Source organism: Malaya genurostris, chromosome 2 (assembly GCF_030247185.1).
Source record: "Malaya genurostris strain Urasoe2022 chromosome 2, Malgen_1.1, whole genome shotgun sequence".
Lineage (NCBI taxonomy): Eukaryota > Metazoa > Arthropoda > Insecta > Diptera > Culicidae > Malaya > Malaya genurostris.
Genome location: NC_080571.1, coordinates 157,790,325 through 157,817,454, shown reverse-complemented (window position 1 = coordinate 157,817,454; position 27,130 = coordinate 157,790,325). Strand labels below are relative to the sequence as shown.

At 38.9% G+C, this 27,130-nt stretch overlaps 1 protein-coding gene across 4 annotated transcripts in view; it reads right to left on the bottom strand.

The window, feature by feature from the left end:
• The window catches only part of LOC131430372 (myosin light chain kinase, smooth muscle-like), a 1,014,414-nt gene that overhangs the window by 429,249 nt on the left and 558,035 nt on the right, over positions 1-27,130 (bottom strand). For all 4 annotated transcript variants that reach the window (XM_058595295.1, XM_058595297.1, XM_058595296.1 and 1 more), the window contains one exon: positions 2,994-3,704. In XM_058595295.1, coding sequence (XP_058451278.1) covers positions 2,994-3,704 — 711 coding nt within the window. The remainder of the gene's footprint in view (positions 1-2,993; positions 3,705-27,130) is intronic.

Below are 27,130 nucleotides of genomic sequence, written 5' to 3'. Positions count from 1 at the left end.
TTTGAGGTTGTTCTGAATTCCAAGATGGCGATTTCCGGTTTATTGATATTCTTTGAAAACCCTTACAATATGGGTATTTTCGGAACGGGATTGATGAGCAGATATCGGAAAACGATGTTTGAGGTTGTTCTGAATTCCAAGATGGCGACTTCCGGTTTATTGATATTCCTTGAAAACCCTTACAATATGGGTATTCTCGGAACAGGTTTGATGAGTAGATATCGGAAAATGATGTTTAAGGTGGTTCTAAATTCCAAGATGGCGACTTCCGGTTTATTGATATTCCTTGAAAACCCTTACAATATGGGTATTTCGGAACGGGTTTGATGAGTAGATGTCGGAAAATGATGTTTAAGGTGGTTCTGAATTCCAAGATGGCGACTTCCGGTTTATTGATATTCCTTGAAAACCCTTACAATATGGGTATTTTCGGAACGGGTTTGATGAGTAGATGTCGGAAAATGATGTTTGAGGTGGTTCTGAATTCCAAGATGGCGACTTCCGGTTTATTGATATTATTTTAAAACCTCGTACAGTATGGGTATTTTCGGAGGTGGTTTAGTGCATAGTGCGTAGAAAATAATGTTTGAATATTAGTGGATTGCTGATCGTATCCTATATTGTTTTAATATTTTCGAAATGGGAAGAGTCGCTTAGAACAAACTATGTTGTGCCTCTAAAAATCACGTGATATACTTGATGAATGAATTTTTTTTTGTAATTCGTCCAATGTTTTATGTAATGTAAAATTATGTTGACTGTATTTTGCAAATATTATTCAATTTAATTCTCAATTTTTCGAGTAACTAAGGTTTTCATTGTTTAAGTCATAGTACTCCATTGATAGAAGTTATCTATATATGTAACACATGGTGACTGGTAATAGGTGTTACACCCGAAAGGAGGTGATAGTAAACCTTTTATATAGCCAAAACTTGTACAGGAAGGTAGGTCCGAAAATCGTTCTCAATGAGTTTTTGCCAAAATCAATTTGATTATTGTGTTTACTCTCTAATACGGTCGTCGACGTTTCAAACATATACCGACGTTTTCGGACATCTACTCACCAAACCCGTTCCGAAAATATCCATATTGTAAGGGTTTTCAAGGAATATCAAAAAAACGGAAGTCGCCATCTTGGAATTCAGAACCACCTTCAACATCATTTTCCATCTACTCATCAAACCCGTTCCGAAAATACCTATATTATACTAATTTCCATGGAATATAAATGAGCCGGAAACGATTTTCATTGTATGCAAAAACCTCTTTTTACGAAGTATTTTCAACGTAAAAAAAGATAACGTTATTTGGGATTTTTGTCGTAAAAAGAGTTACGTAGAAAGAGGTAACGTAAAAAAAGTTTACGTAAACGGAGTTTTGGGTGTACTTCGCTAAGTTGTATGTTGGGGCGGTTATGTTAGGAACAACAGGATGAAGAGGCAAATTGGGTTTGTGTGCCTTGTGTTGGCCACAGATGGAAGGACAAAGTGCAGTACTGGTTTTTAATTGTTCTATAGTTATATGATCTATGAGCTTTAGTTTCTTCATTCGAGAGGTAATGTCGGTATCCTTTCGTTGGATGGTCGATGTTACATCCCTAGGGAGAACTTTGTATGTTGTACTATCTAGTAAGAGAGACATCTTACATTCGTAATCATGTTGATACATAATGACCATCTTTTTACCTTTGTCTGATTCTAGGATAGATACATCTTGATTGTCTCTGAGAAATCTTTTAGTTGCTATTGATGCCGTTTGACAAAAATTGTATAGAGGATTATTATCTTGAGTTGTTCTGGTTCTTGTTATGTAACTTTGGATTTGTGTCACTATGTTGCATCTATTTTTATCCTGAATATGCTTGTCTGATGTTGTTGTGAGAATGGATTCGATGTTGGAAATGAGGTGGTTGATTGGAACACATCTAAGGTCAACAGGTAATGAAAACTTTGGTCCCAAACTAAGTAGTGTTTCTATTGCGGGGGGAATATGTATATTTGTGGCGTTGAGTACAGATTTTTCATTTAAGTTTGGTATACTGTTTGCTGGATGTGTCGCATTTCAGGAATCAGAACAAATTGGCTCACATTTGAAGGTGAGCTCAGTTGTTCTGCATTTGTTGTTGACTCACCTGGAGATTGAGTTTCAGCTGCTTTAGTTTGTAGTACGTATGCTGTATTCCTATGGTCAGAAGTCCTTTTTTAAAACGTTCAACCAGCTTTTGTAGTTTATGAGTATGAAGAACTATCAAGGCTAAAAGAAAAAAACAGCACTCATTCATCACACCATCGACGAAGGGCACAATTTTGCATTGGAGAAAACAAAGATCATAGATCAATGTTTGCGATCTACAGCTTTGCCTCTGTTGGAAATGTGTCATATTTCCAATACTACCAAAACAGTTAATCATCGCACCGATGTACAAGGCCTCAACACCACTTACGCTGGTATTCTACATTCTATCAAATCCATCAAATACGATAAGAAATGACAACTCTCCGACGAACACCAATACTACTTTACTCTACACAGCACTTCAGAATAGTCGTTAAATTAAGTAGTTGTGACACTGTACGTAATTTATGCAAACAAAATATTTGTTATGCAGTCAATAGTAAGAGTTGTTTTAAATAATTTTTGATTCAGTATTTATGTAAATGACCATTTTTTCGTACATATTTTGACTATTTTTACATTGTATTATTTGTTCAACGCTCTATGTTTTTGTCAATGTAACAGAATACATTTTAAAGTTTTCCTTGAAAAAGGCCTACATCAAAGGCCGAAACGTCGGACAGTAAACAACATTGGTTTGTATTATAAGACTGAGACAACCGTTTTATAGTTTTTTACGATTATCAACCCAGTCGAAATAAGTATATATATATATATATATATATATATATATATATATATATATATATATATATATATATATATATATATATATATATATATATATATATATATATATATATATATAATCTTACTCTTTGGTTTTGGATCTCCAATTATTTTAAAAGCCATTGAGATCTCCTGTCCTTGTCGAATTTTTATTTCGGGTTGTGGTCTAGCCATAAATATTGGTGGTTTTGCTCCTTTTATTGCATTGGGATTGATGACATCTACATTGGATGAGGACTCGGCTTTTCCAAACGAGTTACTTGCTCTACAAGTGTAGCGGCCAGATGCGTCCATAGTTGCTGCAGAAATGCACAGAGCAAAAACCCCAGTACTATCACTGTAGAATCGTACCTTCGGAGGCCTTCCTTTCACTTCCTGTTTGTCTTTGAACCATTGTACTTCACAATTGCCTTGAAGTTCTACTACTAGGCAAATATTTCCTCCAGATGGAATCGAATAATCCGCTAAGGATAAATAAAAGTGTGGTAAATTCGGATTACGATGGTAAACGTTATGTGTTCGTTCCAGCATTATTTTTTCTTTGCCAACGAATTGTACATTGTGACTTATTGCATCACTGCACCCTCCACTTTCTGCTTCGCATGTATATGTACCAGAATCTGTCTCTCCAGGAGTGGTTATAATGAGCTTGCAAGTACCATCAAGGTGATCGTATTGTTCATACTTATCACCGGGTATGATATATTCGCCGTCCTTGATCCACGCTATATTTGGGCGAGGTGAGCCTCTGACTCGGCATTCTAAAATGATTTCATCCGAGTGCAAGGAGTACGTTTCTGTAGAAAAGAAGAGCATGTATCATTTTTAGGGTACTATGATGAACCAATTCATTTTAATAAATTTAAGGTTACAGCTAGTCATGCACACGTTTCAGGATATTTGTATAAAATACCTTAATAATTATTTAGATCGATATACTAGAGCATAATACGATAGTTTGCATAAAATGCATGTCGACTTCGAAGCTATTTGAAGTGATATAAAGCGGGGGTGTGGTAAGGTGTAAACGATGAAAAAATCATCATTTTTGCGAATATTTTCCAGAACTATCATTCAATAAAATAAATTCAAATGAAACATTTTGTAATTTTTTCTTGGAAAAATATTGAGAAATAAGTCGGTGAGAATGTAGAAAGTGTGTGCAAGATTTGAAAAAAATTGGTACAGTAGTTTTTGTATGACGATGGATACGGACTTTCCAAACCTGCTTTCGAGGAAAGGATGGTTTTTGTCTATAAAATCAATGGAAACAAATAATTACTACAGGAAGCCCGTAGGGTTAAACATTTTCAAAAAAATCTTTTTTTTTCTTTTATAATTTATTATAACGAGACATTTCAAGAATGTTTTGTCGAGTTTTGAAGTCAATCGAAGTAGAAATCTTGGGTCTGTGCGCCGAGCTTTTGCTTCTTCGTAGAATGAGATAGCCAGGTCAATAACTTCCAGAGTTTCGTTCCAATAGGCTTGAAAATTTCACAGAAAATTCTTCAAATGATTTACTATAAAAAGATAAATATAAATGATTTTCAAAAGTGTTAGACCCTACCCGCCCCTTGAGCAGTGTGTCTAATATTATTATATCACAAATAATAACCACCTAGCAGTGAGATGGTATCTTTTTTCATCAATCAGTATGTGTTTTTCGTATGAATATTCTTCGTTGTGTTTAGTTTTTGAGAAATTATTTTCATGACCGTCGTTTTAAATGCATTGTAATGGTACTTCCAGAAACGGTATTCAGAGACCATCATAACCAGAAATAGTTTGTATGTTAATGAATAAGTAAGACGAATAAATTGAAATAGTTTTTAGCCCAACTTTGAAGATTTTATGGTATCGTCTCTTTTATAACGGCTTGAATTTTAAAAACTCATCATTATGTAATTTCTAAATAAAAAGTCGGAATTGGATAATTTCATCAATTTTGTATGAGACTATAAGTTTATTTTAATATTTAAACTTCGTATAACTCAAAAAGTAAACATCCGATCTTAAAAACATTCAATAGCGCAGGGTGACGGGGAGAACTTTCATTTGCGACTAGTTTGATCAAAATTGGTCCAGTCATTACTGAGATCCGGACCATTGTTAACAACACACAGACGGACATTTGCTCAGTTCGTCAAGCTGAATCGATTGGTATAAGATACTCGGCCTCGGAAAGTTTTTCTAAAGTTTGAGCGAATTCTATACCTGTTTTTATATTTAAAAATAACTTTTTTAATCCACCTAGTGGTGTAATGATGTATTTCTCATATTACTCATAATTCCAAAAATATCACTAGAAGATTCTGCGAAGGATTTTTTTAAAATCTTGAATAAAATAAGAAACGAATGCCCTCCCATTGGTTGGTGGGCTTGACTGTATTGCAAACATCATCACAAACAATCAATTAGCGTAACAATTTGACAAAGAGAAGCGTTACAGCTTTTAGCTTCATAATTAAATTAAATGAATAAGATATGGAACGACTTGAATCAGATATTGATTGCATTACGCTACAACATCCGGGCTTGGAGGGGCCGGTAGGGCTTAACTGAGGTCTTTTTTATGTTTTATTTTCATACTACTGGACCTTATTACCAGTGCGTGTGAAGTGGAAATTAAGTGGAGTGAACGTATCCCAGTAGGGTTTCATACGATGACAACAAATGAACGGTAAATCGAGTCCATCTTTGACGTTTATTGGTGGTTTGGGTACCATGGAATACTGTGGAATGAGATAGAATATTGTAGAATAGAATAAAATAATAATGACTGAACTAATGAGCAAACCACTGATAGTTGTCAAACGATGTTTATCCAGTTTATATTGTGAGGATGCGTCCCAGAGAACCACAAATCGCATAAGGTAGCATGAATTAGATCGTTTAAAACGCAGTTCATAATCACCATCGCATAATCATATAACTGAAGTTCATAGTTTTACCCATATGATGCTATCGCACAAGCTTATTGCGACGATGAGCACACAATCGCATAATTATTTGAACAACCTCGCCGTATACAGAATTGAACTCGCATTACTTCCATAAATGTTTGGCTGTACATGATATCCAAAATTTGTCTGAATTATATCGCATTGTACGTAAAACCCCTCGCACAAGATGATAATTCCTAGGATCCAATGCGATTGGCTCACAATTCTGACTTTACTGGCTGAATATAAAATTATTTGGTCGCATTCTAATACGGAGTGTTTTACTGAAAATTCAAGAACACTTGTTTGAAAAATGGTTAGGATAATTGAAAATTATCAGTATCATGGAATTTATGTAAACAACAGACTTGTTCGTGAAACAATACGAACTTCCTCACAATAAGAAATTCTATAAACCTTCTCTTCTACGATATATTGTGAACACATATGTGTGAATGTGAATGATAGTTTACATCATAAAACGTAATGAGTTATTTCGCACTGTAAGATTTTAGTTATGCTTAGATATGCGATGTGACTCAGTCATCTGTAATATAAAAGAAGAATGTATTCGTCTGAAATCGGGCTTATCAACAGCTATGGTATGGATGAGAGTAGGAAAACTCGGTAAACGATCCAAAAGTTTCAGGTTCGAGCCTCGATCCATAAAAGCTCGTTGTTATTTTTTGCTTATTAGTAGGGTATATGGTTAGAATCGCATAGACACTTGAATAAACTCTCAAAAAAATATACTTACGATCGCATACATTACAAAAGAAAATCACTGAAGCTGATAAACTGAATCACATTAAATGCTTTACTACATCGCATCTAGCTTTTGATTTTTCGAAATTGCATGTATATCGCCTCCACTTTTGCACGCATAGGCCATATTTGCAGTATGCTCTGCGATTTTATTATAATATATAACAGAACGCATAATGCGATCATAGCTTGCGATATAGGTACGAAATGGTTTTCTGGGGTGTTTGGGACCTGGTTGGTGAGATGATGTGTGAGTGAAATGTAAGAGTAACTGCATGCAAGAACGGTAATAAAGGCCACCGTTTCAGCTCAGGACTAACGATCGACCAATAGACAGTTAGCGCTCAATCTCCGAGTCAAGCAGACGTTTCTTTCGGTGTCGCTAGTATTCGGAAGTCGTGCACAGACTTTTTCACGTTTTTTTTTCTTTTTTCACGGAAGGTAAGGCTCGTGGGCATTACCGCGTAGCCGGTTATCGTATTTCTCATCATGAGACGTCGCGAAAATACTTTTCGTATCGACTTCGCGCATCTTCCACGGAAGCCATCCTATGAGGAACTACATGATTTCGTTAGTTCAGTGCTTGAATTGCAAAAGCAACATGTCGTTCGGATCCAACCAAGTAGAAGCCAAGGTTGCGTCTTTGTTAAGGTCGATAACCTGGCATTAGCGCAAAAAATCGTGCAAGACCACGACAACGTACACGAAACAGAGATCGAGGGCAAAACGTACAAAATTCGCATCACGATGGAGGACGGTGCAGTGGAGGTAAAACTTTTCGACCTTTCCGAAGATGTGACGAACGACAAAATAATCGAATTCTTACAAACATTCGGTGATGTCCTATCTTTACACGAACTGATATGGGACGAAAAGTACGCTTTTGGCGGTATACCAACTGGTGTGCGTGTCGCAAAAATGTTGGTGAAGGAAAATATTCCATCCTATGTCACAATAGACGGAGAGGTAACAGCTGTGACGTACTATGGTCAGCAGCAAACATGCCGACACTGCAACGAGTCCGCGCACAGCGGCATCTCATGTATTCAGAACAAAAAGTTACTGGTCCAAAAGTTCTACGCGGATCAACCGGACAAGTCCTACGCGAAAGTCGTGAAACAAACTCCACGCCCCAAACCGGTAGCAACAGCAAAATCATCTGCTAGCGCGAACGTAGTGCCTAGTAAGCAAGGCAGCACGCATTCCCTGTCTCAGTCCTCGAACTTAAACAATCCACAGCATCCTCGTTCTACTGGTCACCCAGTACTCAACCGTTCGACATCGTCTCTCGAGAGCGTTTTCAAAACTCCGAACACTCATCCAGACAGTAAGACTGACACGACGCACAGATTTTCGGAACCCGATCGAAGAAACGATGGTGATGAATCCGACCGCTCTTCAACCTCGACAACTAGCCGACGATCCTTACGTAAACCCCCCGGTAAAAAACTACGACAGGACGATGGCGACGAATCGCCTAATAACTCTAGTGCATTATAATAGAGCTCCGTAGTTACAATATTGCCACTATCAACATCAACACAATCTCAAATCCAACAAAAATAAACGCCTTACACTCCTTCGTCCGCGCTATGGAGCTAGACATTGTTTTCATGCAAGAGGTTGAAAACGAACAACTGAGCCTACCCGGTTACAATATAATATCCAACGTAGATCACGCCAGAAGGGGAACAGCAATCGCTTTGAAAGAGTACATTCGTTTCTCACACGTCGAGAAAAGCATAGATGGACGATTAACAGCTGTACGAATACAAAACACTACGTTATGCAATGTGTACGCGCCTTCTGGATCCACAGCCAGAACTGAACGTGAGAGATTCTTTAACAACACCATCGCATATTATCTACGACACAGAACTGATTATGTGATACTAGCAGGTGACTTTAATTGCGTACTAAGACAGTGCGATAGTACAGGAAATAATGGGAGCCATGCACTTCAAGCTACTATCAGTCAAATGCAACTACAAGACGCATGGGTGAAACTTTACCCCCGCACCGTGGGCCACACTTATTTAACACACAACTCAATGTCGAGGTTGGATCGAATATACGTTTCCCTAGGACTGGTTGATCAGCTGAGAGCAGCTGAAACACACGTGTGCTCATTCACGAACCACAAAGCAGTCACGATCCGAATATGCCTAGCGAACCTCGGTCGTGCATCAGGGCGGGGTTATTGGTCTCCTCGCCCTCATCTTCTCACTGCAGAAAATATAGCAGAGTTTCGTTTCAAATGGCAGTATTGGACCCGCCAACGCCGCAATTTTCCCTCGTGGATGGATTGGTGGATGTGTTTCGCTAAGAACAAAATTAAAAGTTTCTATCGATGGAAATCCAAACAAATGACCATACCTGCATCGGCCAGAAATAGTCGAAAACACGTTTTCGTTCGGCACGTCAGAAAAGACATTGCACTTCGTTGCAAAACAAAAAAGTGTTCTGTAAGTAGCAGAAACTTTACGTCTGCTTAGCGGTTCAAATTGAACTGCCGAGTTTAGCACTAAGCAGTTCAATTTGAACTGCTCTGCACTGATGAGTCAAAGACGAAACGTAAAAATAATGAAAACGGTTATGTGCCCTAGCACAAAATTTGGCTAACCCCTAAATGACCATACCTGCATCGGCCAGAAATAGTCGAAAACACGTTTTCGTTCGGCACGTCAGAAAAGACATTGCACTTCGTTGCAAAACAAAAAAGTGTTCTGTAAGTAGCAGAAACTTTACGTCTGCTTAGCGGTTCAAATTGAACTGCCGAGTTTAGCACTAAGCAGTTCAATTTGAACTGCTCTGCACTGATGAGTCAAAGACGAAACGTAAAAATAATGAAAACGGTTATGTGCCCTAGCACAAAATTTGGCTAACCCCTAAATGACCATACCTGCATCGGCCAGAAATAGTCGAAAACACGTTTTCGTTCGGCACGTCAGAAAAGACATTGCACTTCGTTGCAAAACAAAAAAGTGTTCTGTAAGTAGCAGAAACTTTACGTCTGCTTAGCGGTTCAAATTGAACTGCCGAGTTTAGCACTAAGCAGTTCAATTTGAACTGCTCTGCACTGATGAGTCAAAGACGAAACGTAAAAATAATGAAAACGGTTATGTGCCCTAGCACAAAATTTGGCTAACCCCTAAATGAAAATCCAAACTCGCTTATGATGAACTACGCTATAAACACCAACGATTGTACACCCAGCTACGCGTGGCATATGATAGCTATTATCAAGACCCTGCTATGCTGACGACTATCAACCGTCTCAAAGCCGAAATGTTAACACTGCAGAGAGAATCCACGCGAATGTTTGTACGAAACAACGAAACATACGTTGCCGGCGAGCCCTTATCCACATTCCAACTCGGCGAACGAAGGAGAAAACGAACAACGATCGTACAGCTACGAAACGAGAGAGACGAAATACTCGAGAGCTCTGACGACATCGAACAGTGTATGCTGCAGTACTATCGTGAACTGTTTACAGAAGACCAACCAGAACGAGAGAGAGACCCAAACTTTGTATGCAACAGAGTAATCCCAGAAAATGATGAGGCGAACGAGTGCTGCATGAGTGAAATAACAACAGCCGAAATTCTAACAGCAATAAAGACAAGCGCACCAAGAAAATCTCCGGGCTCAGATGGAATACCGAGAGAATTCTATTTGCGAACGTTCGACGTGATACATCGTGAACTTAACCTCGTCCTCAACGAAGCGCTGGCATCAAATTTCTCTCCCGATTTCGTAAATAGTGTCATTGTTTTAGTGAAAAAGAAGAACTCAGGCAACACGGCTCACTCATACAGACCGATCTCTTTAATCAACTATGATTACAAACTCCTATCTCGCATCCTCAAGACCAGACTCGAGAGAGTGATCGGTATCCATAGAGTGTTGGGAGATATGCAAAAATGCTCCAATCCCGATCGTAACATCTTCCAAGCCATCTTCTCACTCAAAGACAAAGTCGCTCAGCTGATCCAACGAAAACAAAAAGCTCATCTCTTTCGATGTGCTCACTCGGCATCAATCCCAGGTTAGTAGAACTACTCTCCAGATTTGCCGAATGGTCATCGTCACGTCTACTCGTCAACGGACACTTATCGGCTGCCTTTCCCATACAACGTTCAGTAGCACAAGGAAACCCAATCAGCAGCTTGTGTTTTGCTCTCTATCTCACACCCCTCCTAAATAAACTAAAGCACGCGTGTGGAGACGACCTGATCGTCGCTTATGCAGACGATATCAGCATCATTGCAACCACAGTCCCAATGATAGAGCAGATTCTCAACGTCTTTACTCTCTTCGGTCAAGCTTCGGGAGCCAAGATGAATTTGACGAAAACAACGTCCATCAACATCGGTCTCATAGATGGAAATCCAATCAGCATACCCTGGCTACACACTGCAGAAACCGTTAAGATACTAGGAGTGATTTTTACAAATTCTATCAGGGCAATGATAAAAGTAAACTGGGACAAAGCGGTAGGAAAATTTACACGTCTTTTGTGGTTACACTCGATGCGAACATTGACACTGATGCAAAAAGTTTCTCTACTCAACACGTTCGTCACGTCTCGCATTTGGTATCTCTCATCTATCATTCCACCATCTAGCACTCACGTTGGAAAACAGACTTCGTCAATGGGAAATTTTCTATGGCGTGGAATTCCAGCTAGGATACCTATGACGCAATTAGCAAGAGACCGAGAGGAAGGGGGTCTGAATCTCCATCTCCCGGCTTTTAAATGTAAAGCATTGCTCATTAATCGCCATTTGACAGAAATCGACTATCTACCTTTTACCAGTCCTTTTTGTCGCAACATAGTGCAAACCACCTTGCTATTCCAGCGGACTGCCCTTGCTTAAAATTAATCCGTCAACAAATCTCAATAATTCCAATGCATATCCAACAATCCTTATCTGCAAGTACTATTCACAATTTCTACAGAACAGGTACACAAATACCAAGAGTAGAAAGAGAAAATCCTCACGCAAGCTGGCGACAGACGTGGTCCAACATTCACTCCCGAGGCTTATCGTCTGCACAAAAGACTGATCTGTTCCTTCTAGTCAATAGAAAAACCGAACATAGGAAACTAATGTACATTATCCATCGAGCTGACGGTGAGAACTATATACACTGCAACAATTCGGTAGAAACGCTGATACACAAATTCTGCGAGTGCCCTCGAGTAAAAGATGCGTGGACACTTGCGCAACGCAAAACGTCAACACTGCTGCGTGGATGGCGAAGACTGTCGTTCGCTGATCTCATTCAACCAACTCTAAACGGAATACCGAGAAGAATCAAAACACCAGTTTTAAAAATTTTCATTGCGTATATAAATTACATCAATCAGAGTACAATCGTTGATACAAACGTCTTGAATTATGTTTTAGAAAATGAAATGTAAATAGAAATTTTATCAATAAAACACTAATACTTCCACAAAAAAAAATCACTATTTCGCACAGCTACACTACTATTGAATGCTGGATGACTTAATAATTAGAAATGTTCATTTGCCACTTGTATAATTAACGATTAAAAAAAAATAGAAGAGATAGAAATTGTCAGTGTACACCAGATGTTCAAAAGTGCCTGAGCGGATGGTAACACTGTCAAGGATCAACCGAAGATAAAGAAATGCGAACATGCTTTAGTAATACTAATAAAACCCAAGTGTTAAAAAATATTTAAATAAAAACGCATGTCCTCAGTACTTATCCGTAAAACCACGATGAGCGGCTTTACAAAGATGTCATTAAAAAACACTACTTTTTGTTTGGAAATGGGTGACTGGATGTGGAACAAGAAATTCAATACGAAAAACAATACGAATATCCTGCATTTTCATTTGGTTCGGCAAATAGAGGAATTATACCGTTATGAAAGGTCATAACCTCCTTCCAGGGAGCCAACTTTTGCCACATTGCTCTCTTCACGAAGTTAACGATTCCTGTGTACTTGTTCTTTGTCAGACCCAATCGTGCCTTCATCATCAGATAATCTTCAATTAAAGGTTGTCTAACTTCGGAATCTGACAGTTTCTCTAAAGCTGCTTTTGCCCATGCTTCGCCACCACTTCTCAGCATTTTCAATACACGTTTAGTGGCCGAATCGCCATTTTTATATGCAGCTGATTCTGTTGCTCGCAACCATTCTTCTAATGAATATTCCTGTGACAACTTACGAGCATAAGTTTCTCTACTTCATTCTTTCAAACTGACATAATCCGTAGACTTACGTCCACGGGTTTTATTGCACTTTGACGGAGTATGTGGCGATATCTTCACGCATGAATGACATAGAGATTTTAAAGCATTTTGTGAGTATGTTTATTCAAAAAACCCACCATGAAAACATCAGAATCTAAGAAACAGATCAAGTGAACTTACCATGAATGGTGCATCCAGTCAGCGAGTTTTTCTATTGAAAAACCTTTCTTTGCTGCCGGTACTCTTTCAAAGAGTTTTAAATGTTTTCACCCATAATTTCAAACTACGATTTATCACATCGTCACTAGCTGTTGAGTTTTGGTTTTAAAAGGCTAGCATATTCTCGCTGTCCCGATTTTTTAAATAAACTTCAAAGAACTCTCAATTGGAAAACATTTTGAATCAATCCAAATCCAAAGTGAGAATGACAGAAAGAATAAACGTGTGATGCAAGCGAGGGATACGAAAAGTTCAGTTTGGAATGACGTAACAAAAAACTGAAAGTAATGAAATGGAATAGAATGTAATAAAATAAATAGCAAGAATTCAGTGTGACAGTAGTAAGAAATTTTAGCTAAAGAATGTAATGAAAATATGATAAATGCAACAAAAATGTAAATAACGTAATTAATTTTTAAATCCAACATGGACGCAAGGTTCATCAAATGTGCATATCTATGTGTGAGTGGAAGAACTTGTTATGCACGGAGAACTTTCGTTACTCGAATTGTAGGTAAAAAATTACCATCGCAAAGTTCGCGAACGTAGAATTAGGTAATTTTCTCTTCTTACAATCAAGTCAAGTATAAGTTACTTTATTTGATTCTCCAGACATTTTTCTATAAGATAAGCTATCTAAAATGAACTTTCAACTAGGTTCCTTTAAGATTTCAGGTGTTTTATATCGAGATATCACGAAATGAACTAATTGGGGTAAAATAGCTACCGAAACGTTTCGTGCGGCCAGTATAAGTTCTGGCATTTGATTCTACAGACTTTTTTCATAAGATAAGCTAGATTTAGTAAACTTCCAATAAGTTTTACCGAGATTCAAGGACGACTTACAATAAGATATCATGAAAAGGAGGAATTGGGGTGAAATGGTCACCAGAACGTTTCGTGCTGTGTAGGTTCTTCCATTCGATTCTCCAGACTTTTTTTACATAATATAAGATAGTTTTCGTATGCTTTCAACGTGGTTCGCTTAAGACTTAAGGGTGATTTAGATGAAAATTGCACATATTGGAGGAATTGGGGTAAAATAGCCACCAAAAAGTTTCGTGTGGCCTGTATAAGTTTTGGCATTTGATTCTACAAACTTTTTTACATATGATAAGCTAGATTTAGTGAACTTCCAATAAGTTTTACCGATATTTAAGGACGATTTACAATAAAATATCATGAAATAGAGGAATTGGGGTAAAATAGTCACCAGAACGTTTCGTGCGGCCAGTACAGATTCTTCCATTCGATTCTCCAGACTGTTTTACATAATATAAGATAGTTTTCGTATGCTTTCAACGTGGTTCGCTTAAGACTTAAGGGTGATTTAGATGAAATTTTCACATATTTTAGGAATTAGGGTAAAATAGCCACCAAAACGTTTTGTGCGGCCAGTATAAGTTCTGGCATTCGATTTTACAGACATTTTTACATAAGTTAAGCTAGATTTAGTGAACTTCCAATAAGTTTTACCGAGATTTAAGGACGATTTACCATAAGATATCATGAAATATAGGAATTGGGGTAAAATAGTCACCAGAACGTTGCGTGCGGCCAATGAAGGTTCTTCCATTCGATTCTTCAGATTTTTACATAATTTAAGATAGTTTTCGTATGCTTTCAACGTTGTTCGCGTAAGACTTAAGAGTGATTTAGATGAAATTTTCACATATTGGAAGAATTGGGTTAAAATAGCACCAAAACGTTTCGTGCGGCCAGTATAGGTTTTTGCATTCGTTTCTCCAGACTTTTTTACATATGATATGTTAGATTTATCAAACTTGCAAGAAATTTTACCACGATTTAAGGACGATTTACAGTAAGAATATAATGAAATAGAGGAATTGGGGTAAATTAGCCACCAGACCGTTTCGTGCGGCCAGTATAAGTTCTGGCATTCGATTCTACAGACTTTTTTACATAATATAAGATAGTTTTCGTATGCTTTCAACGTGGTTCGCTTAAGACTTAAGGGTGATTTAGATGAATATTTCACTTATTGGAGGAATTGGGGTAAAATAGCCACCAAAACGCTGCGTGCGGCCAGTATGAGTTCTGGAATTCGATTCTACAGACTTTTTTACATACGATAAGCTAGATTTAGTGAACTTTCAATAAGTTTTACCGAGATTTAATGACGATTTACAATAAGATATCATGAACAGAGAAATTGGGGTAAAATAGCCTTCAAAACGTTTCGTTCCACCAGTGTATACTCTTCCGTTCGCTTCTCCAGACTTTTGTACATAAAATCGAACTATTTCAGTAGACTGCACTCGATTTCTTTTCAAGTTACAGAGCAAATACTACCGAAAACCCTAAATCAACTGGGCATTTGGAGTAAAACGAGCAGGATAGCCATTCGCGCGGCCATTAAAACCATTCCATTAATTTTCTTGGATTTTGTTATATAAGAAACACTCTTGTTTGTTGCCTTTTTCCATGAATCCCGATTTCTTTGCGGGTTTCCTGAATTTTTTCCCATTGTGCATCGCTTGCAAAAAATACTTCACAAATCGCACTGTAATACCACAACCGGAAGTTGGATCTAGATAAACTTTTCGGGGGCTTTTTAAAAAATGTCAAAACCTTTTATTTGCTTCTTAGTTTGTGAATCTCGGTAAAGAAATTTCCGAGAAAATTGGGCGCGCATTTTTTCATAAATTTGCATTTATTTATTATATCGATTTTGATTGGTTCTTTTCGGCAAGCATTATCTGAGAGAGACGAAAAATAGGGAATGAAATGACGGATAGGTATTCTAGATTGAATCAGTTATAAATTTAGAACGGAAAAGCTAGCCTAGGCAGGCTCATATAAGCATGATCAGAAGAAAGAAATGAATTCTATTTTACCTTCTACTCGAGGAGGTCGAACACTAAATTCGAGTATGGTTGTGTAACAAGTGCAGTTCTTCACCACACAATGCTACTAACACCGGCTGTCAGTCGACTGACATTTTATTTTAAATTTATAACTGATTCAATCTAGAATACCTAACCGTCTTTTCATTTCTTATCTTTCGTCTCTCTCAGTTAATGCTTGCCAAAAAAGAACCAATCAAAATCGATATATTAGACATTATGCGGCAATTAAAACCAAATAACTTGCACATATTTACTTGTAATTCCGGAACCAGAAGTCGGATCGGGATAAAATTTAATAGCAATCTATGGGACCATAGGGCTTTTCATTTGAATCCGAGTTTGTGAAAATCGATTCAGCCATCTCTGAGAAAATTGAGTGACATTATTTGTCACATACACACATCCATTTTGTGATTTCTACGAACTGTGTCGAATGGTATATGACAATCGGCCCTCCGGGCTCGTTTGTAAAGTCCACAGCGATTGCATAGCCTGTTTATATGAAAAAGGCAAAAAGGTAAATAAGAAACGATTTCATCGTAACTTGACTTGTATTCAGGTTTATAATAATGATGATTTTAGATGCCAGTGGTATGAATTTACAATATCAGGTCGTTTTGTTTTCAGAAAAGCTGAGCACCACTTCATCACTTGAATGTGAAGACAATAGGTTCAATTCTAATTCTGCGCATAACTTTGAACTGTTTGCTATTTTGATTGTCATATTGTTGATAGGCGATATTTCATTTCAACAGAAATATACAAAACTTAGGCTGTGAACCATTTCGCGGTCAATTTTAACTTTTAGTAGTTAAATTCAACTAATACTTCGGCTCATTTCAAAGTCTCAATTTTTTATTGGAGTAATTTCTTACACTGAAAGTATAAAAAACCTTCTTTTATCCACCTAGTGGGGTAATGGTGCCCTTCTCATATTGCTTATATTTCCAATAGTATCATTAGAAGATTCGGCCAAGAAATCAACCTTGAATAAAATAAGAAACTTTCTTTGGGTATGAATAACATAACCTTTTCAATTTGTAAACAGTTATGTCAAGTTGATAAGAATGTTTTCGTATGATTAAACACACATTAAACAGCAACCTATGAGACTACAGGGTCCGTCATCTAACTTTTTTTTTGAACTAGCGGTTATTTCGACATTGGTAACCTCAATGGCACTTCTGATTTGACAAAAACTTGGTTTATCTTTCCACTGAACGAAAATAGTTGTGTACGCTCGAGGAACGCGTGAAACTATGACAACTGGGCTTGCGATCATCTTGAAGAAGACGCCGATTTATGCCAAAAAATCATCTTCTCGGATGAGGCACATTTCATCTCGGCAGGTATGTTAATAAGCAAAATTGTCGCACCTGGGGTACGGAAAACCCGCACGTTATCATGGAGAAACCGATGCATCCTCAGAGAGTGACGGTTTGGTGCGAATTTTTTTCTGGCGGCATCTTTGCGCCATTTTTCTTCGAAAATGAGGCAGGAGCCGCCGCCACGGTCAATGGCAAGCGCTACCGCGCCATGATTAGCGATTGGTTCTTCCCGTTACTTGAAGAGGAAGACTTGGACACCATTTTTGCCTTTCTCATTACATCGAAACAACGTATTAAGCACATTATACAGCTTGACTGAATATTTAAACGATTCTGATATTAGATTATGCATATTTTCGTGTAATTTTACAACCCTTAGAACGACACCAACACATTTATGACATTACATCTAAATTGCTGCACATCGCTATTCACTACTGATGTGAGGTGATTACGATCTAATATCACAACAATCTTGGTGTCGTTCTAAAGGTTGAAATATTACACAATAAGATACATAAATTCATATCAAAATCATATAAAGTATTCAGCTAAGAAGATGTAATATACTCAATACGTTGTTTCGATATAATAACGTGTTCATTGGTAGGTGAACCTGTTGGAATAACACAGCCGATGGACAACTATTGTAGACTTGATAAATTTCAACCAACCTCTTTTGAACAATTGAACATTATTTGTTTTAATTTTGGAAAACCACTGGTATTGACAATGTTAACTCAAAAGTGATACAAGATTGCTTTCATGTTATCGGGCACGATCTACTGGATTTGGTAAATGAATCGTACACGGGGCACGTGCCAAAAGTTTGGAATGAAAAGTTTGGTGGTTCCCCAAAGTTATTGCAACGGATAAAGCCAAGGAGTACCGTTACATTAACATGTTCCACACGCTAGAAAAAGTTCTGGAGCTTGTTGTTAAAGTTATCAACTATTTGAACAGTTATAGTTTACTAATACCAAAACAATCGGGATATCGTATCACTTTTGCGAAACCGCCTTGAACCTAGTATTGGCATAATGGAAGGAGAAAATCGAAGCTAATGAGAGCATTTTTGCTATGTTCTTGAATCTGAAGCGAACCTTTGAAACAATTTCTAAACTTTTATTGTTGCAGACATTACGGCGTTTTGGCATCGGGCGAGTTTATTTATTTATTTCGTCAAGCAAGTGTAAACTACATATAAATGATTTACAATGTTCCTTTAGTGTAGTGTTTAGTAGTGTTGAGCATACAGTGTGCTTCATATGATCGTATAGAAAATGCTGTCCAGCTAAATATACGAAGTGCATATAAAAGAAATTGTTTTTCTATCGACTAAGTGCGTTCTTCGCGAATAATATTATATGGATTCCATTCTACGCTACAATATTCCAAAACAGGTCTGACATATGTACTATATAGCAATTTTATGGTATATGGGTTTTGAAAATTATGACTGAAGCGTTTAATATAGCCCAGCATACTATTTGCTTTATTGATTATTGTATTGTAATGTTCCACAAATGTTAGCTTGGAGTCCAAGATTATACCTAAATCTGGAACAATTTTAATTGTTTCTTCTAATTTTTTTTTATGTGGAACACATCTTTATTAGGGGTGCAAATCAGAAACTCAAGAAAAACTACACGTAGAAATGTGGTCAGGTTTTAAACACTTACAGCTCAGTCTGTTTTGTATCAATTATTAATATTATTTCATCATTTAATAGGAAATATGTCTACGTATTGATTTAAATGTTCATAATAGCTAGCAGTGTCTTGTTTTGTCTGCAAAAAATCTCCAGCATACCGGATTTCCCTGCCATAGTCGACGGTTTTGAAGGAGTAAGCGATGTATCAAAGAGAGAGAATCGCTCTGATTGGTCAATCGATGCAAAAGCGAAGCTGTTGGAAGCACGCGAATCTATAAATAGAAGCGAAATTAAAGCTAACGTTTCAGTCCTATTCCTAGCATGCTAGAGGTAGGTTGCTGCTAGACAGCAAGACAAAAACGTGCCATAAAACGATTTGAAACTTTAAGGGCTGATGCCAGTTGTTAGCGTAAAATCGTGTCGCTCGCTGTGCGTATTACATTTCTCTTCATGCTCTCTCGTAAATGTGTTAAGTGAATCTCGATGTGGCCGGATGGCCAAGAAAGTTTTGATATTTTCGGTTACAAGTTTGACTACATCACATAAAATCCAATAAAGCTACCGCTTGTTTGGCAGCCTTGATGAGCCGATTTTATTTCTCTCTCATGTTTCGTTACATTACCAGGCAGAGATGGTGCCGCCATAGAAACGTACTTACCATTACAAAAATAACATTCACTTAATTTTTATCGCGACAACATATATGTTTTTATGCACTAATCGCATCTAAACTAAATTATCTAGACATTGTCAGGATAGATTTTTGATCCATGCTTTTGAAGGCGAGATATTCAATGAACAAGTTGAAAGTTACCGTTTTCAGCTATGCAAAACTTTTCTTCAGAAAAAAAGACTTTCCCGACCGCTAAAGTCAAACAATCATTCTGAAATTTTCACAGAATAATCGAAACTAATTTTCTAAGAGATTGTCTGTTGGGTTTTTTGATATTCGTCACCGTTTCTGAGAAAATCAGATTTGAATCGTGAAAATAGCCCATTAAAACGCCCTAAAACACACTGGCCTCAGCCCTTAATTGGTGTGTCATGCAAGCTCGGAATTCCATGTTATGTCGTTTCCCCATGAGAAGTTGACAACTACCTCTGGATAAATTTTGAGTGCGTAAGATTAATTTCTAATTTACATTAGATGAACTCGATTGATAATGAGAAATAGTTTATCGCTTCAACCGAAATCGCAGAATGGTAGAGAAACTTAACGCTAAAAAACTGCTTGCATAAAAAACTGGAACACAAGCTTGGCGAAGCGAAGCTTAATTATCGAAACCGCAAATGTATGTACAAAGATATAATTTCATATATTTGCGATAATGGTGTAATTTCGTCGGTCATAAAACAAATGCAAATCAAGGCAAATGATGTTCGGTGTTGGTTCGGATTGATTGAACTTTTTGATTGTAGATCATTAGAAATTTTGGTTGCCTTGTTCCACATCAACGGCTCGAACAACCCCATGGGGCTGACCCTTTTAGTTTTTCCTAAGAATACGTATACAGAATGGGTTTCGTTTTACCTACTGAAAGTTATTGAGCTACATTTGTTTTACATTGAGTTGGAGTGGACTTTTGTAGCACCAAATGTGGAATGATGCGTCGTTCATATTTTTAATTTCCATTAAGAATTTCATGACTACTATATCGATTTTGTTTGGTTCTTTCTGGCTCATATAGGCATGATCAGAAGCAATAAATGAGTTCTATTTTATCTTCTACTTGAGGGGGTCGAGAACTTAATTCGAGTCCCCAAGTATGGTCGTGTAACAAGTTTAGTTCTTCACCACACTATGCTACTGAGCTTGCCTAAGCTAGCTTTTCCGTTCTAAATTTATAACTGATGCAATCTAGAATACCTATCCGTCTTTTCCTTTCTTAATATATTTTTAACATGTACACGGAAAGAAATCTGTTACTGCTGTCATGATTAGAAAATCTTGAACCCAATCGTTTCGACTTCTCATGAACACATGAGCAATAACTCTTCTTCCATGAAAATTTAATCATGGTTCGAAAATGCGTTACTTGAAGAATGCATTTCTTTCAAAGCTCGTAACTTTAATTTACTGCCCGGATATCACTTTGAAGCCTCTACCTCAAGTGATGTGATAGATTGCTTAATAGATTAATGGTAAAGCAAAAATCAGACATTGAAGTTAAAGACCTACTGAAAATGTTTACTTGATCCTGAAGCATGTTCATTTGATAATCGTGTTGTTTTACCCACCGGCTGATAGAGAATTAAACATAACATAAAAATAAAGATAATGAACATCATAAGAGACTAAGCACGGCTACGCTTTTCGTTTGACAAACACTAATGTTACATTATGTTTGAAAATGTTCTTACATATTTGATGAGACCGTAGTTGATAGAATAATGTTTCGAGAGCTAACGCAAACCAAAAAATATATATTCGATTGTGAATTTTAACTATTGTTTCGATTGTGCGTTGAACCATACAGGTAATTCGTTATTATGATTTTTCTTCTTCTTTTTATCGGTAAAGTTTCTGCTAATATATTGTTTACAATTTGGTAAAATTTGTCTACTTCGTCATCGACATTTACTTCTACACTCAATACGTTTCTCCAATTATTTAAAATTAATTGGAGAATACCTAGTCTACTCTCAACTTCTTCAAACATAATTTAATTGTATTCCGGCACTTCCTCATACTCCAAATCGTAGGAAAAGGATGAATTGTGTGTAACTAATGAATATTCAATTGCGGTTCAAAATGTCATTTTTCCATAATGGAAAGTTGGATGCACTCACACAAAAGTCACAAAGCAAGTTGTGGAAAGAAGATCTGAATATCTAAATATGCACTTTGTCTTTTTGTCGTGAATACGACTTACTTTACTATGGGGTGCCTTTTCAAAATTTACCCTCTGAGAGAGTGATAAGTTTTTGATCGTGAATATCTCTTGTTGTATCTAACGAATCAACATAATTTTTGCTACATGCCATCGGAAATATGATCACAATTTTATGATAAAATTTTCAGTTGTGTGACATTATCTCAAATAGTTCAATATTAAACTTTTCTGAAATGTTTGGTATAAACGAGTATCAAAGAGGATAATTCATATGGCGTGTTTGCCTTTCTCGTATTTTGAAAGCTCATAGCTCAGTGATCTGTGGAAGGATTTATATAATCTAACTACCAATAGAATCGAAATTTTTCAACTTAAACGTGTATAGCAAAAGCATTGAAGTATTTCAATAGTACACTATTGAAAAACCTATCTCATTTGACCCATGTCAACACCAGCCAATCAGAACGCGTTCTGAGGAAGAGAAGAAAATAGCTGCTACTGTACAACAAATCGTTCAAGAAAAATGTTCCGAAAAGTGGTGAATATCGTAGTGAGTTCCTCAATTTGGTCCTTCTGAATGCTAGAAACGAATCCCTACAGCATATTGATAGTTTCTATCAATAAATTATGCAAATCCGAAATGAAATAATCGACATTAAAATTCTATATGCGGCTATTTTTATAGCCGTTAGGACCACCCATTAGTGAAAAAGCTACAAACGAAATCACATAAAAGGAAATCTCTTAACAAAAATTGAATCAGTTTGGATTCTATCGCCACTGCGAGCAGATGTGTTTTGTGTCGTCTGCACAGCTAGTTTCGCTTTCGACAAGAGCGATTACGTCACAGTTCTGAGGAAGAGAAGAAAATAGCTGCTGCTGTACAACAAATCGTTCAAGAAAAATGTTCCGAAAAGTGGTGAATATCGTAGTGAGTTCCTCAATTTGGTCCTTCTGAATGCTAGAAACGAATCCCTACAGCATATTGATAGTTTCTATCAATAAATTATGCAAATCCGAAATGAAATAATCGACATTTAAATTCTATATGCGGCTATTTTTATAGCCGTTAGGACCGCCCATTAGTGAAAAAGCTACAAACGAAATCACATAAAAGGAAATCTCTTAACAAAAATTGAATCAGTTTGGATTCTATCGCCACTGCGAGCAGATGTGTTTTGTGTCGTCTGCACAGCTAGTTTCGCTTTCGACAAGAGCGATTACGTCACAGCTGCCAGTCATTAGCATTGGGAAAAAACAACGGTGGAGAGCATTACACAACATCAGCCGTTCTAATGGCTCTGAAATTTTTCTGAAGAACTATTAGGATTTGTTTCTCGCAAATCGCAGGTAATTATCCTCAGTTTAGTGCAAATCAAGAACAATTTGGTTAGATTTGTGCACTTTTCGCTGTGAGAAATTCACAGTAATTGAGATCAAGTAAAGCCTTTTTTGCGAAAAATGTTCCAGAGTTTAATATCGTAGAGAATTACGCAATATGACCCTTTTGAATGCTGGAACTGAATCCCTACAGCATATTGATAGTTTTTTTTCCAATAAATTATGCAAATCCGAAATGAAATAATAGACATAAAAATTCTGTATGCGGCTATTTTTATAGCCGTTAGGACCGCCCATTAGTGAAAAAGCTACAAACGAAATCACATAAAAGGAAATCTCTTAACAAAAATTGTATCAGTTTGGATTCTATCGCCACTGCGAGCAGATGCATTTTGTGTCGCCGATTACGCGACTACGTCACAGCTGCCAGTCATTTCGATGGATGAAAAAGCAACGCTAGAGAGCATTATAAGAAATCAGCCGTTCTAATGGCTCTAAAAGTTTTCTGAAGAACTATTAGGATGTGTTGTTCGCAAATCGCAAGAAAATATCCTCAGTTTAGTGCAAATGTAGAACAGTTTGGTTAGATTTTTGCACTTTTCGCTGTGTGAAATTCACAGTAATCGAGATCAAGTGAAGCCTTCTTTGTTTTTGCGAAAAATGTGGAAAAGGGGAATGCAAGCATAATTCATACAATTGATCAACTAATTGATATTCGGAAGTGTTAAGTAACATGTCATTTGTTTTCGTATTCACGACATCCAGTTATGTCTCTGACATTACCCACCCGCCTTTTTACGGAGTTTACTTGATGCAGGCCAAAATTAAAAATTTTGTTAGAAAAGTAATGCATTGTTGCGTTTTCTCCTACGACTGTTAGTAAGATGGATTCATTTTCAATGTCAGAAATGAAGTCCGCATTACTTTGGTTGAAGTCACCGAAAATATGAAGCTTTATTCCTTTACTATTTAGGATTGAAAGAATAATTCAGTTAATAAGATTCAGTACGTCTAAATTTTGTTCACATCAATTGATAATCACAGCGCTTTTGTTACAATTCTTTTTTTTGCTGTGCATAAATCTGTTGTGCCACCAATATACGCATATTCCTTGCCACATAAATTGCACTTCATTCCCTAAAAATCATCCAACCGAAGAGGTTGTGTCTGGTAGCATACAATATAATATAGGTGGTTGGTGTACACGTTAAACACAACAACCGTCAAAACGTCCTAGTGCTGGGCCAAGCTGGTAAAAGAAACAACAAAGTTCTACCCAGGCCACAATATACAGTCACAAGAGCTGAGCAAGAGAGTGCAAAGGCACATCGGCACATCGGACTCTCCACAGGACTACCCAACTGTTGATTGGAGCTACCCACTAAAACACCTTGGATCTCCAACCCTATCCCCCCGGCACCACCGCTAGGTATTACTTCGGGGTGGAAGGCTATTGATGCTCACAGCACCCTCCTCAAATTTATGCAGAATGTGGATCAGCATCCTGCTCTCAAGGGATCGACCAGTTGGATGACGAGGTCGGTCCAGTGATGCCGGTTGGAGGGTAACTTCCGGTTCACTAGTGCCTCGACGACCCAAAACTGATGCTACGTCGCGGAACTACTCGACTAGTCTCCGCCCAAAAGATCTAGTCTACACCGACGGATGGTTCCCCGACGAGGGAAGTCCTCCTGAACCGACGCTTACGGTACACGTCTACGACCCGACCGAAAGGATGCCTAAGTTGATCCAATGATTCCGGTTGGAGCCTGACATCCGGTTCAGTAATCCCATACAAAGAATCTAGACTACTCCGACGAAAAGGTAACCGGCGAAGGAGATTCTCCCGACACCGAGTCTCTTACACCACACGAGATACCCGATGGAGTGCCGAGGTCGATCCCGCGATTCCGGTGGGAGCATGGCTTCCAGTTCGTTGGCGCCTCGACGACTCGAATCGGTGTTGTGGCGGCTACTCGACTAGCCCGCGCTGAAGTATCTAGCCTACACCGACTAAGAGTTCCCCGACGAAGGAGGCCCTCCCGAAACCGATTCTTTCAATACCCGTCAACGCCCGACCGAGAGGATGCCTGGGTTGATCCAGTGATTCCGGTTGGAGGATAGCTTCCGACTCGTCTAGTCCCCGACGATGGATCTAGACTACTCCGACGAAGAGCTCCCTGGCGAAGGAGGCTCTCCCGGACCGACGTTTATTCGCTGATACCTCTTGAGCCTACTACGGTTGCACGCGGCTGCCTGTTGTTGTTCCGCACTCCATTTCCGCTGCAATATTCACTCCATTTCCGCTGCAATAGTGCCGACTCCCATATCGGGCTGCCGTACCTGAGGGACGAAACTGCCACTCCTGGCAGTAACCTACGTTTACTGGAGCGCACAGGCGAGCTGTTGGCCATCAATCGTGAGAGCGTCGCGATCGCTGTCGATGCGCGCTTGCAGGCGTATTCAACGTGCTTGCTGAAGCTGAGTTTGTCGTCAAGCATCACACCCAATTGCTTCAGTTATCTGTTGAAGGGGATAACGCAATCTCCGGCATGCACCAACGCCTCCTGTTCCGATTTGCGGTTGTTTACCACCATTACCTCTGTTTTGTGGTGCGCGTGTTGCAGTTTCCTGCTACGCAGCCAGTCCTCTACCAAGTAGATTGAGTGTGATGCACTCAGTTCGAATTCTTCGATGGATTCGCCGTAGACTGTCAGTGTGACGTCGACCGCGAACCCGACTATCTTGACACCCGGAGGAAGCCTCAACCTCAGTACTCCATCGTACATTATATTCCACAGGATCGAGCCCAAGATTGATCCCTGTGGTACTCCAGCCGTGATTGGAGTGTTACGTGTGCCTTCGTCGGTCTCGTAGAGCAATATTCGGTTCTGGAAGTAGCTTTCTAGAATCTTGTACAGCCCTTCCGGTACTCCTAACCCACTGGCGTATAGACCAATCTGTCTGATAGACAGCGGCGCTCTCTCGTTTGATGGCCAACAGCTCGCCTGTGCGCTCCAGTAAACGAAGGTTACTGGCAGGAGTGGCAGTTTCGATCCTCAGGTACGGCAGCCCGGTATGGGCGTCGGCACTGAATGTGGAACGCAACGCACAGATGCTGGAGAGTACGCATAGACTGATGTGTCTTCGCGTAATCAGTGCATACCGCACTGTATCGAGGGATGCGGCCTGCGTGGTTGCAAGCATGATGCCTATCAGTCTGATAGTGAAGGAAGACGCGGAGCGCTACAGCATGCGAGGAGACAGGAACGCCCGTAGGGCCTCCAAAGCCGCTTCTCTACGCAGATGGCAACAAGAGTGGGACAGCTCAACCAAGGGCAGGTGGACACATCGGCTCATACCTAGGGTCTCGAGCTGGTTAGATAGACCTCACGGAGAAGTGAACTTCGGCCTGACGCAGTTCCTCACAGGGCACGGGTGCTTCAGATGGTACCTCCACAGGTTCGGCCACGCGACATCCCCTGTATGTCCTGGCTGCCCAGACGAGATCGAGACGGCTGAACACGTCTTGTTCGCATGTTCCCGTTTCGCGGCTCAAAGGAGTGAGCTACTGGAGGCATGCGGCAGGGACACCACACCAGAAAACCTGATCCAGAGAATGTGTCACTGCGTAGAGAACTGGAACGCAGTGTCGACCGCGGCATTCCAAATTGCGGGAATATTGCAGCGGAAATGGAGTGCGGATCAACAACAGGTCAGCCGCGTACCGTAGCAGGCTCAAGAGGGATCAGCGAATAAACGTCGGTCCGGGAGAACCTTCTTCGTCGGGAAGCTCTTCGTCGGAGTAGTCTAGATCCATCGTCGGGGACTAGACGAGTAGTACGTAAAACTGTTAGGATCGTCGGGGCGCCAGTGAACCGGAAGCTTTCCTCCAACCGGAATCACTGGATCGACCCAGACATCCTCTCGGTCGGGCGTTGACGGGTATCGAAGGCGTCGGTTTCGGGAGGGCCTCCTTCGTCGGGGAACTCTCCGTCGGTGTAGGCTAGATCCTTCGGCGGGGGCTAGTCGAG